We start from the raw sequence: 12,532 nt of genomic DNA, 5'->3' as shown, positions 1-12,532 counted from the left end.
ATTTATCGGCATAAGACACAGTTCTTTCTCACCCCCAGTTTCTGAAGTATCTAATTTTGTAAGATGTCCCTGAACCTGTAGATGGTATATACTGGTGTAGAGTTATATGTTCCTGTTCAGCCCCAGTGACTTTATTCTGTTTCACATTTCTTATTTGCCTTTCCCATTCTTGTTACATTCTTTGTCCTTACTCTACTCTCAATACTTCTCAATACTCAACCTTTCCCTAAAGTGTAGCCAGCCTATATTATTAGTATATTTCACTCACTGATCAATTTTTACATATGTAAATCTTATGTTGTTCACTGCCATTTTTAAAAAATTGAGTGCTTAAATCTTTCTGCATGCTTTCTGTCATTGAGGATGTGGTCTCAGATAGACTAAGGTGTGGGGCCATGCTTTTCTAGATTTGGACCTACCCTCAGTTCCCTCAAAATAAGCATAGTATCTAGATACCCAGGAAGTGGCGTGGACTCTTCTTGTAAACATCCCCCACCCAGTCCAACTCGCCACCCTGACTTCAGGAGAGACATGATCAGCCCTTTCTTGATAGTGTATCTGTTAGTGGCTTTCCATAAGAACAAATTACAGCCATTTCACTTACATGGTAGGAAATAAAAGCATGTACGCAGGGACACTGTTGGGGTAGTGGCTAAACATTCTGGGGATCTCGGTGTCTGGAACAAAAAAACAGGTTCTTCCTACATCCATCAAATATGCCCCAAAGAGCAGTCCATTACTTTGTCTCATATATTTCAAGATAAACTGTTGAGAACCAAGAGATCCCCTATCTGCATTGCTCTGACCCTGGTTCTGGGGAGGAAGGGAAAGGAGATTGTTTGCCGCTTTGAGACTCCTTAGGGTAGTGATAAAGCGGGATATCAAATCCAAACAACTCCTCCTCCTCCTCCTCTTCCTCCTCTTCCTCTTCCTCTTCTTCGCCAGACTAGTGTGTGGATAGACCTTGAGAATGGAATAGTCTTTATTTAGATTTGTGAAACATATTTGTGGTGCTGTATTCTGGAATGCCTAATTATCTTTTGTTCCTTTGAAATATATTGCAAAATACTTGCTTTCTAGACTCTGGGCATATAGACTTCAGCCTTGCAGGATGTTGTTTTACTAGAACCCTGAGGTCCACCAACCAGTCAGGTGCAAAATAGTAGCTGGAGTGGAGATGGGTAACAACATACAGTGGTACCTCGACTTACAAAGATAATCCGTTCCGAAGGCGCCCTCGTAAGTCAAAATCTTTGTAAGTCGAAGGCGCCATCTCGGAACGGAAAAAAACTTCGCAAGTCAAAAAAACCGCATTGAAAACCTCGTAAGTCAAGGTATCGTGCCGCCGCTTTCCCTTCGTAACTCGAAAATTTCGGAAGTGGCAGCCATTTTTTCGCTTCTGGAACTGATTCGGAAGTCGAGTCACTCGTAAGTCGAGGTACCACTGTACTCCTAGAATTAAGGAATGGGTGCCTCTGGGCACATGCTTAGCCCAGGAATTTCTTTTCAGTACCAGAACTGAGCACATAGTCCTGTCACACAAAAATGTATTCTTTGTTTTTCCCCCTTTACACATCATCTCGGCAGCTGGATTGTGGTGAGGGGCAGGGAGCCTTTTTGTTCAGAATTTTGCTGAACTACTAATAGATACTGATCTACAGTCTTCACACTCCTAAACCTACCTACAGTGTTTTGCTTTGCAAAGTTCTATTGTATAGAAATAAGATTTGCAGTGTTGTACTTCAGAAAAATAACTTACAGCTGATCTTGAACGTAAAGCCCCACTTATGTGTAAGGGCAGTTTTCAAATAAGATAACAGAAGAAGCTCGAGACGGTTGGTTGGCTGGAATAGTTCTGCCATTTCCCCACAAAAAAATAAGATAAACTCATAACAAGAAGGAAACTAATTTTGGAACACCTACTGCTGTTATCTGTGGGATATCAGCTGCTTAAATGACATGTTGGCTCAACATGTTATGGAATGTTAAGGAACATTTCAATGGCTCATTTTTTAAAAAGTATATATACAAAGTATAGGAACAGTCAGGCTGTGTGCTGATGCAGATATGGAGCTGAAAGGAGTAGGCAGTAGTTATGTGAGGAGTGTGCATCTGTGTGAATGTGCATATATGTGAACACATGGGGAAGTATTTGAGGCTGTGAAGGGCAAATAGCAAGAAAAGATATATTACACAGAGAAAAAGAAGGTATTGCACACGTCAAAACCATATCCACAAATCTGTCTTGTCTCTACATGTATACATAGCAATATATTACACTTTGACAACAGAGTTCTCTTGAATAACAAAGTGTATTGTAAAACATTTCAGATAGTGATATTTCCCTTGGGCTGTGGTTGTGAAGAATCCAAATGGAAGAAAAAGTTGCTTGCTTTATGAGAGACTTTGCAGTTTAAACTAGTTAACATCGTTCTTCAGTGCCCTCTGCTGTCGTAATTGGGCTATGCCTGTTTGTATCATACTAACAACATTACTTATAAATAGCACTACGGTTTTATGACATAATAAGATTTTACATTTTAATATGGAAAACAAAATAATTTGCAAGAAATTTAAGAAATGGCAGCTGTTGCTGTGAAGTTGGATCTTGACATTTTGTTATTCTTGCAAAGTATTTTAAAACATATATTTGCGAAACTATCTGGCAGTCAGAATTGTGAAGATACATATTTCACATAATTGCTACCAATAGACCTTTGCATGCCTTCAGTATATTTTAATATATGTCATCCAAAGTAATGATGCCATACTAAAACCATATGTTTTTACTTCCCCAAAAAGCTGTTCTTTACAGTCTGTACATAGATAAATGCAACATTTCCTTACAAACCAAATATCTCATATTATTTAAATATTAGTTCTATGCAACTTAGACTTAGTTCAGGATAGACAAAATACTACTGCAGTGTCCATTTGCTAATTAAACTGAACTATAATTGTTGATTAGAGATGTTTAAAAATGTTTCCTAGAAGATGATCATTTGAACAATTTACTTAAATTTCTGTTCTCAGAGCCAGCGTTAGTTGTTAGTTGTTGTTGTTGTTTTTCACATTCAGGTTCTTCTGCATTTTTAGCTTCTTGAAATCAAGTACAATATTATTAAATTATTAAAATTTTGCTTTCCATGAGCAGTCAATTGTCCTGTACAAATAGTAGAAGACTTGCAACAGCTTTTACTTCTTTGGGAAGCATTCCCATGCTCAGTTATTGCTTTCCCTTGCGATTAAATAATTGTGAAGCCTTGGGCAAAATACAGACAATGACAAATAGATTTCCCCGCCATGGAATTCTTATTTTAGGTATTTTCCTTTGCTTTTGAATTTACTCATCAAAAGACAGACAGAGCTTTTGGACTGTACATGAGGTGTTGTGCGTAAATTTACATATTGTTTTGTATCAACCAAGCATGAAGTGAGAAGAGATGCACAAAGAAGTAATTGTCATTCATTTTGTTAATTAGCATTATAATCTTAATGTTAGTTTTTGCAGATTTTAGTACCCGATCAGTAGAAGACTTGGTTTTGTATGAGAGCTGTTGATCTGACAGGAATCAAAGTTTTAGACTTCAAAATTGTAATAATTTGAAGATGCACAAATTAAAACTGGCAATTTTTTTTATTAGGCAATCAAAAAAGAGAAATATTTTCATGCAATTTAGGTTATTGTAAAACATATTTGCAGATCACTTACGTGTTTTCTGTTGCACTATACTATACACTATGCAAATATCATTAAAACGTATTATTCTGTAGATACTTTTTCTCTAATTGAATGTCAGACTTGTATAATCTATAATATTTAAAATTGAAAATGAGTTCAAATGGAAACTAGAAAACCAGTGTCTAACCATTTGTCTGGTCAACTGCATTGTATGTTGGCTTCTGTTGAGTATTAACTTTGAAAAGTAAAGCATTCATAAGCATCATTTATGCTTAATTCAGTTTTAATAATCAAACTATCCTTGGATGTTACAATGCAAATATGGTTGAGAGTCGCTGCATGTTATTAATCAGAATCTCAAATGAGAGTAGGCGGATTACTCCTTTAGTTCTTGTATTAGGGTGGAATGGCACTAACATTCTTTGGATCTCCTGCTGACCTTTTAAGTACTTTGTGAATAAGGCTGCCTAGCTTCTCTCCTCAAAGCACTCGGGACACTGTAGTGGTGTTGGATTTTGAGAATCATATTGTAATTAAAAATGGTTGCCTGTCAAAAAGTATTACATTGCAAAAGTTGCATTTGTTAAAGCTATGCATTTAAAAAATGACTTATGATAGTTTTTATTTTACTTTTAAACAGTTATTAGGAATATTAATACAATTTTCTTTATAATGCTGTTTTATTGCAGTATACTTTCATTTTAAATGCTTTGCATGTTCCTCTTTATTGCCCACAAAAACAAGTAATTATTTTATTTTGTGCTCTTTTTCAGTGACATATTACAATAGCACTACATTTCAGAGATTAGAACCCTTAGTCATTCAGTGATTTGAAAATTAAACAAATAAGACAACTGATATTTTCTTGTTTAAGCAGGACAATGCCATACTTACCCTTTATTGTTGGTATAAACCATTATTTGGCTGAGAACGATTAGCTATTTAAAACTTGCTACATAAATTAAAGAGAAGCTAAATGGATATGTGATTGTTGCCATTAGTAGCATTTTAGATTATACAGGCAATTATTGCGTTCATTATCCCGGAACAGCCCCTTTGCAAAACTATTGTGGTTGTCTTCAACATTATGTACAAATTTTCCCTGGGAGATTAAAATTTCTAGTGGCATATACGATTTTGTCATCACAGTTGTTTGAAACAAAACAAAATATTTTGATAAGGAAAATTGTTCTATAGGTATTGAAAATTGTAATAACTGTTAAGAATACTCAGAATAAAATTTAAATCTATTTACGAATGAAGTCTTTTATGTTGTTTATAGTAATTTTAAATAGGATAACAGGTTTCTAGCCATAAAAAGATGAATCCCTTCTCTTTAGAAAGACAACGCAAGACATGGAGATAAACAGCTTACAAATTTTACATTTATTTTTGCCTTTTAACATGTATTAGAGCACAGTTTTTCTCTGTGTACATAAAAATGATAAGGTAACGCGATAGACATATGTCCATGGGAGAAAAGTTACCATGCATAGCCAATCACTTTAGCTGAAAAGACAAATTTGCTGGAGCAGTTGAAAAAGTGTTTACCTCTCAAACTTTTTGCAGTTTGTTTTAAAAGTTGTTTAAGCCTATTGAATAGACCCTAAGCTAGCATCCAAATCTGTCTTCATCAATTAGGAAAGTTTTTATCCTTTTGGTTATCTACATATGTGTATCCAGTGGGCTATGTATAATGTTTGGGCCCATAAATGCCATTTCTCAAAGGAAACTTTGTATTCATTTCTGTCAGGTTTTGTCTTGGCTTTTACAGTCTTTCAGTGCTATGATGCAGCAAGAAAAGTGTGAGGTACTGGTTATGCATATTGCAAGACAGTGATTCTTTATTTTATTACAAAAAAAGACCAACTCTAGAAGGCCAGATTAAATCATTCCTTTCACTTTTTAATGGGATTTGGATGAATAGAGTAAAATATGCACTTTGCATTCATTGATAGCATCTTTAGGTTGAGGTAATTGAGTCTTTTTTCCCTGACTGAATGAATAATGACTTCATCTGATCCTCAGCGAGGCCTGAAACTTAGACTGCCTTTGTCAATGCAAAAAGATCTGGGCTTTGAAACATGCTCTACTTCCCTGGCTTAATTTTTCTTCATTTTAATCCAGAAACCTATTTTTCTCAATAATTCAAGCATAAACTATGTAGTAGTTGAAGCAGCGGAAATTGCAAGATATTTGTCCTCGTTGTGCTGCTTTTTAAATGCAGCTGATAAATCAGCTACTGTGGTCTTCAGCTGCCTAGTTCTCAAGGGAAGGAACAGCCCAGAGACAAGCAAGAATGTTGGAATTTTCCAAAAGTATTTTAAATATAATTCTTAAACAAATTGTTTTTCCTCTTGAAGTATTATACCGTACTTGTCTCTCTGACAGGAGCTAAAGAGTTTTCTTATCAGGAATATTTCCCTCAGAGATAATTAGCCAGCTGTCGCCATAGTGTCATCTAGAAGAGCCAATCAAAGTATTACACTGGTCTGAAGGGCTCCTTGTGCCAATATGAGCCTTTGATTTTGAAATGGAGGTATTTGAAATATAAATGGTAAAAGACTGGGGAGCAATTTTTAATTACCGCAGTCTCTTTTTTTAAATCTTAGAATTCAGTAAGCTTTAAATTCAAATGCTTTCTAAAGCAAAGGTTTAAATTAATACCGGTGTGTAAGGAAAAATTTCATCTTCATTTAGTGCTCATTTACTTCTATTTTGTTCTGTGGCCTTGACCATATCTGAAAACAACATCAAAAACAACAATTTTTTTGCCTTTTGGATTTACATCTTTCACACTTTGATGCATGCCTTTGGGATGAATAGGGGTAGCTGAAGCAAAGGCTGAAAGCTTCAATGTGACAGTGAGTAGGAAACTTTCTCCTGTGATAGTTTCAGACTGCTTTCAGGGGAACAACAGCCATAGAAGAGGGGGCCTGCCCAGTTACAAATGAAATCCAGAAACCGAGAGCCTTCCATGCTGTCTAGGTTCACCTTAGTTCTCATGCTCTGAGTAAATGTATGTTTAAGAGATTTCTTACCTATACTTTATCATAAGGTCCCAGGGCTGGTTGCTTGCAACCATATAATTATACAACATAACAATTTAATAAAACAGTTTTAAAACAACAATGTAACAATGTCCAAAATATATAGGTAGAAACTGCTTTATCAGAAGGCTAAAACCATAGTTGTGTAATTGTGGGGGGGAAATGCAACTAAAACACATAATTCGATTTCCTTTGATTTTTTCATCTTTCATTTAAAAAATATTAAAATACTAACAGCAATAAACATAGGGTTGCCATACGTCCAGAATTTCCCAGACATACCCTGAATACTGCAGTTGGAAGCAGTGTCCTGGGAAAATGTCCGGGAAAATCAGGACATATGGCAACCCATGTCGGCAGTGTTGTTTTTGCCAATTTTCCTTTAAAATAGTTCAAACATATCATTATTTTGTGTTAGCCAAAATGTTTGAAAGTGTACAAGCAAAGTTTGAAATCTCAGAAGAATTAGTGTTGAGGGAGATGGAATAAGATATCCAGTATTCAGGAACAATACTTCAGTGCTCTACATTTTTCTCTGTCTCCCCCCTCCTAGTACCAATAGAACCAGAATAGCAAAATCTATGTATTAAATTATGTAAGGAGCACCTCATGCAAATATGCATAATTTGAATAAATAAAGGCAATTTGGCCTTTCTGACTACAAAATTTGAATTCGTTGGCACAAAACGTTACCTTCCTAATATCATGTAGTACATACAGCACTCACTAAAAGCAGTTGGTTTTCTTCATGAGTTGCAAATTGAAAGACTTCTCACACAGTTGGCACTTTTTCATGGTTTACAGAAGTCTTCCCTGACCTAGTACTCTCCAAATACTTCAGCCACCACCCACCATGCTGGTTGATGGCCAAACCAGTTCCAGATGTCACGTGTTCTTTCCCTAGTAAACTTCCATAGAGCATGAACATCTGCAGGGAAGGTGCCTTCACACATATGGTTCTACACGCCAAGGTTTCCTCAGGATCTGGGATCCTAACTGTCCAAGTTCTAATTGTAGGTGGAACCTCCATGCATACAATTATGCACAAATGACCCATCCTTACAGATGTTTGTGCTGTGCACACAGACGTTAGGAGAAGTGCATGTGACATTGCGGACGGGCCATCCAGCATGGTCCCAATCCTTGCACCTTCGATGATATATTCAGGAGCAAACAATGCCCAAATAGGGCTATGGTTACACAGAATTTACCGTGGGGAGTGTAACATCTATGCCACTCTTGGGAAAACTTTTGTGAAGTACCCTCAGAAGTGATCAACCTGGGATAGGCTTCAAAGCTTGAAAATTGTGTTGACTGTGTAATTGTTCTGAAACCAACTTTTCTCACCTTCACAGTCACTCACATCGAGATTGCCTCAGAAATCTCAGATTGCAAAATGAGTGACTGTTTTTTCTATTATTATTTTTAGTCTGTATATAAATATGACATTGTAGAAGTATTTGTACAGCCTAATAGTTTCTGAATTTATGTTGCTTCCTTTAGGTTGGCCTGCTGGATCTTGAACTGAATCAACTGACCAAAGCACTGTTCTTGGCTTTAGTTGCACTTTCCATTGTTATGGTAACCTTGCAAGGATTTGTGGGACCATGGTATCGCAACCTTTTTCGATTTCTTCTTCTTTTTTCCTACATAATCCCTATTAGGTACGTATAAGAACAAGAGAGAAACACAGATGTCTAATTTCACTAAATGTGGCTTTAAAAAAACAAAAAACACTGTACCTTCAGTTCTCATTGTGAAGGAAATTGATCTTATCAGGAAGTAGAAGATACCAGCAAATCTGCTGATACTGAAGAGATCACTGTACCAAAAAACCACACTGTTGTACTTGTTTATATAATGTTAAATCTAGCTGAAATATTTCATGTAATAATCATGTGACTTGCATTAATGCTTTTTAAAGGGTGTAATATTTATATATCAGAAAATACATTGTGTATTTTAAAGGCTTGCTTGATTTTATTCAGGCATTCATAATTTATTCTATTCTTCGAGTTAAAGCATTGTGCATGGAAACATTTTTTACACTGCCCCCTCTATATTTTAAAGATAAATATGTGTTAGGTTATGCTGGAGATTACAAACAAATAACATGTCTTCTGAATAGTTCAATTTATTAACTATTTAGTTTTGCAAAACAAAGGAATGAACAGACATTACTGTGATCTTGTAATTGGCAAAACCAGCTTTCATTTAAAACATTTTACCTTGGTGGAATATTCCTCATTAGAAAAAAAATCACTCTGGACTATTGAAAGGTAATTTGCACAACTGGTTGATATTATTCGTTTTAGCTCTAATTGTAGACCTGGTGTGACAGGAGTGACCAGCACATTAAAAAAAAAAATCAACACAGATTTTCGCTGTATACAGTACTGTATAACAAAGCTGCAGATAGCCAAACTGGACAGTGATCTAAGTGATGAGTCATTTCCCTCTGTCCACAGGAGTTGCAGAAACCTAGAATAAAACTGGTTTAAGACATGCATGGACCACAATCTGATTAGAATTCTTCTACCTCTGTAGCTCTTTGACAAAAGTGTTAGCAGACTCCTTGGCTTCCTTGGGACAATTCTTTAGCCAGATATTCCTCGCTGCCACCAACCCCATTTTCTTACTCTTACACTATCTAATGAAAAAAATGTTCCAAGAGCTAAATGTACCCAGAAGGGCACAAATAACTGAATGCATATAGAAGTAATCTATCCAATACCTGTTTTCAGTGCCATGGTTTAGCACTGGAACTTATAAAGAAAATGCCTTTGAAGTAGTGTGTCTTTCAGCATGTATCTTTCCCTTAAACTGCTTAATAACTAGGCTTCATACAAGTGGGATTAAAAATCAGGAGCAACAAAGTAGTAGTTGTGATTTACACAAAGCTTTAACTTCCACCAGATCTCATTTTAGAAGTTCATTACCTTTAAAGTTCCAAGACTTTTTCTGGTGTGACTGGTGAAGATGGGAGGAGCAGCAGTGCTGCAAACTGGATGACTAAAGGCAGTAGCTACTCTTTTGGACATGTAACTGTGGATCTAGTTATTCCTGCTCAGAATATACTCACTGAAATTAATGACCATAGGTCTACTCTGAGTAGATCTTAGTAGGAAACTGCTGATTCACAGGAACAAGCATGGCTTGGTTAGTTTTTAGGGCTTCTTTAAAAAAAAGAAAGAAACCAAAACATATGTTTTGTTCAATAACTACTGTTCTGGAATAGGAATTTCATTTGTAAAAAAAAATCACACGGCCTATTTCTGGAAAGTAAGGCATGATATGAAATAAGGTCTGGTACTATAACGATGGCTAGACCTTTATTTTGTCTTAGTAAAACTTGTCTTAGTAAATTGGCTTGCTACTTTTTGCTACCTTTTGTTAATCATTACAAATAAATCTGTGTATATTTGTGCCTGTAATTTTGTGTGTCTAGAGATGTAGGAAGCTCTATGCTAGTCATTTTAATACATCAATTCTTGGTCTGACTTCCTGTCCCTTAAAAAAAAGTGTTATAAGCTTTCGGAGTATCCAGATAAAAAAAACAAGTTTGTGTTTGTTAAGCTATCAAGTGCCTCTCTAAAGTTAAATCACATATTCTGTTTTCACAAAGCCCAAATTAAAAAATGGAGCCCATATACACGAGCAGTATTTGAAATTCTTGATTTGGCACTTCAGGAATGTAGAAGAACCATGATTCAGAGATCAAGAGCAGACTGCCTGACCATGGGTATCCTCCCTGCTCTACCTGAGCTTGGCATTATGCATTTGAAATGATGGGTTTTCAGTGACAATTTTCATTTTAACTCAGCTGACAATGCTGTAATTATGATGCAGTCTCCTTTAGATTACATCTTACTAGGTAACATAGTATTGGCATTACTTTTGAGTTGCCAGTTTCTACATCATAAAAATGTATTGTAACAAGGCTTTGTCTCCATTAGAATCTAGGAAATGCTGCTTTTGGGGGATATTTAAGACTTCCCCAAAGATTTAATAGTTATTGCAATGCTGTTGTGATGCTTAACCACATGATCATAATCACGTGAAGCTGGCAATTGCGGGTATGTAATCAAGCATCTATGAGTGTTTCATGCACCGTACATCAAGTTTTGGGCATCAGTAAGCAGAATGAAATAAGGCAAACAGAGTTGGAAAGAAATAGTTTTATTTGCTTCCCTTTTAGTTCTTTTGCTACTACAGGTCAAATATTTCTATCACAGCTCCCCTAAGGAATTTTATTTAGGCTAAAGGCAGCTGGAAGTTATTGTGCATGACACTACAAAACTATTCTAAGTAAATCATCGGGTGAAAGGATACTATTAGCCCATCAGGAGATCAGCATTCTGCAAAGCTGGCAAGGTAGTGACTAACAGAATAAGGGAACATTATCTTAGGGCCTTTCCAGATGACTTTTTTAGCACAGTAATTGCACAGTTAGTTGTTGCGCGGAATCCTGACACTCTTTCTCAATGTTGCGCTTTTAGAGTGATATTTGCCCAGTGTTCAGAGTGTGATATTTTGTGGTTGGGGAAATGCTGTTTCCCCCATGCAGGTAACATGTTCTCTTCAATTGTATGTGCTCTGTGGAATGCCATTGCATAAATAGAGACAAGTGGTGGGGGATTTCAATGCAAATGGTTAGAGTACACACAATCCTGCAGCTTGTTTCTGATATCAGAAAACTGGCTTCCTTCTGCATTTAAGCATTGCCAATACAGAACCAAGAATTCCAAACCTGCCCATATATATTGTGCCTAATTGACCCAATTTCAATTATTAGCTATTGCCAGAACTATCATTAGGGACAAATTACATGACGCTTCCACCCACTCCCTGATCTACATTTTTAAAGCATCTGTTTGATATTTATGTTGGTTCTTTAGAATGAGGTGCTCCCCTGTTCTTTTAAGGAAAATGTCACCAAGATTGCCCACTCAGGAATGGGTCACCATTTAGTGAACTCTTATTTATGTTGGTCTTTAAAAGCCGTATACTCAGTTTCCAGTGTGTAAACACACATTCACTCTGTTTTTTGTTTGTTTGTTTTTAAAGCAAGCAGTGAACATTAACACAGCTTGATGCCATGATAATGCTAGCACCAAGAGGAAAAAATGTTTTTATAGACCACGAAGGGTCCCTAATGGGCACAAGTGTTGGATATCTGCAAAAGCTTCTCTCATTTTATCTAAGGTTTACTGTAGGGAAGATTGGTGAGAGACGAAAATATGCATTCGGTTTTGGATATATCCCGAAGGGTGCATGGGCCTTGTATAATGTTGGTTATAAAGTTGCCCTTTTCCTGTACAATATATGCATCTGGCACGTTAGCTTCCAATCATTCTCATCTTTTCAGCAATGAACATTCATTGCTATTCTGCTACTACTTGTCATTCATGTCAGTAGGCAGAACTTGACAGAAAGTGCTTTGGGTTTTTAATGCCTTCCCTCAGCTACTCTTCCTACCCTTTTCATCCCTGGGGAGAGCATTCCACAAGTGGGGAGCCACCACAGAAAAGACCTGTTCTCATGTTGCCACCCTCCGGAACTCTTGTGGAGCTGGCACACAAACAAGGGCCTCAAATGATGATTGCAGGTTCTGAATCAGTTCATATGGGAAGAGCCTATCCTTGAGGTATTGTGGTCCTGAGCTATTTAAGGCTTTACAAGTCTAAGCCAACACTGTGAATTGGGCCCAGAAATGAATTGGCAGCCAGTGCAGTCAGACCAGAATTGGTGTTATTTGCTCAAACCATCTTATCCCAGTGAGGAACCTGGGTGCTGAATT

At 36.6% G+C, this 12,532-nt stretch overlaps 1 protein-coding gene across 6 annotated transcripts in view; it reads left to right on the top strand.

Annotated features, from left to right (window-relative positions):
- The window catches only part of ATP9B (ATPase phospholipid transporting 9B (putative)), a 124,650-nt gene that overhangs the window by 74,690 nt on the left and 37,428 nt on the right, over positions 1-12,532 (top strand). For all 6 annotated transcript variants that reach the window (XM_033154766.1, XM_033154765.1, XM_033154771.1 and 3 more), the window contains one exon: positions 8,236-8,396. In XM_033154766.1, coding sequence (XP_033010657.1) covers positions 8,236-8,396 — 161 coding nt within the window. The remainder of the gene's footprint in view (positions 1-8,235; positions 8,397-12,532) is intronic.

Source organism: Lacerta agilis, chromosome 7 (assembly GCF_009819535.1).
Source record: "Lacerta agilis isolate rLacAgi1 chromosome 7, rLacAgi1.pri, whole genome shotgun sequence".
Taxonomy (NCBI): Eukaryota; Metazoa; Chordata; class Lepidosauria; order Squamata; family Lacertidae; genus Lacerta; species Lacerta agilis.
The sequence above is the reverse complement of the archived record's forward strand: the minus strand, read 5'-3'. Positions and strand labels throughout refer to the sequence as shown.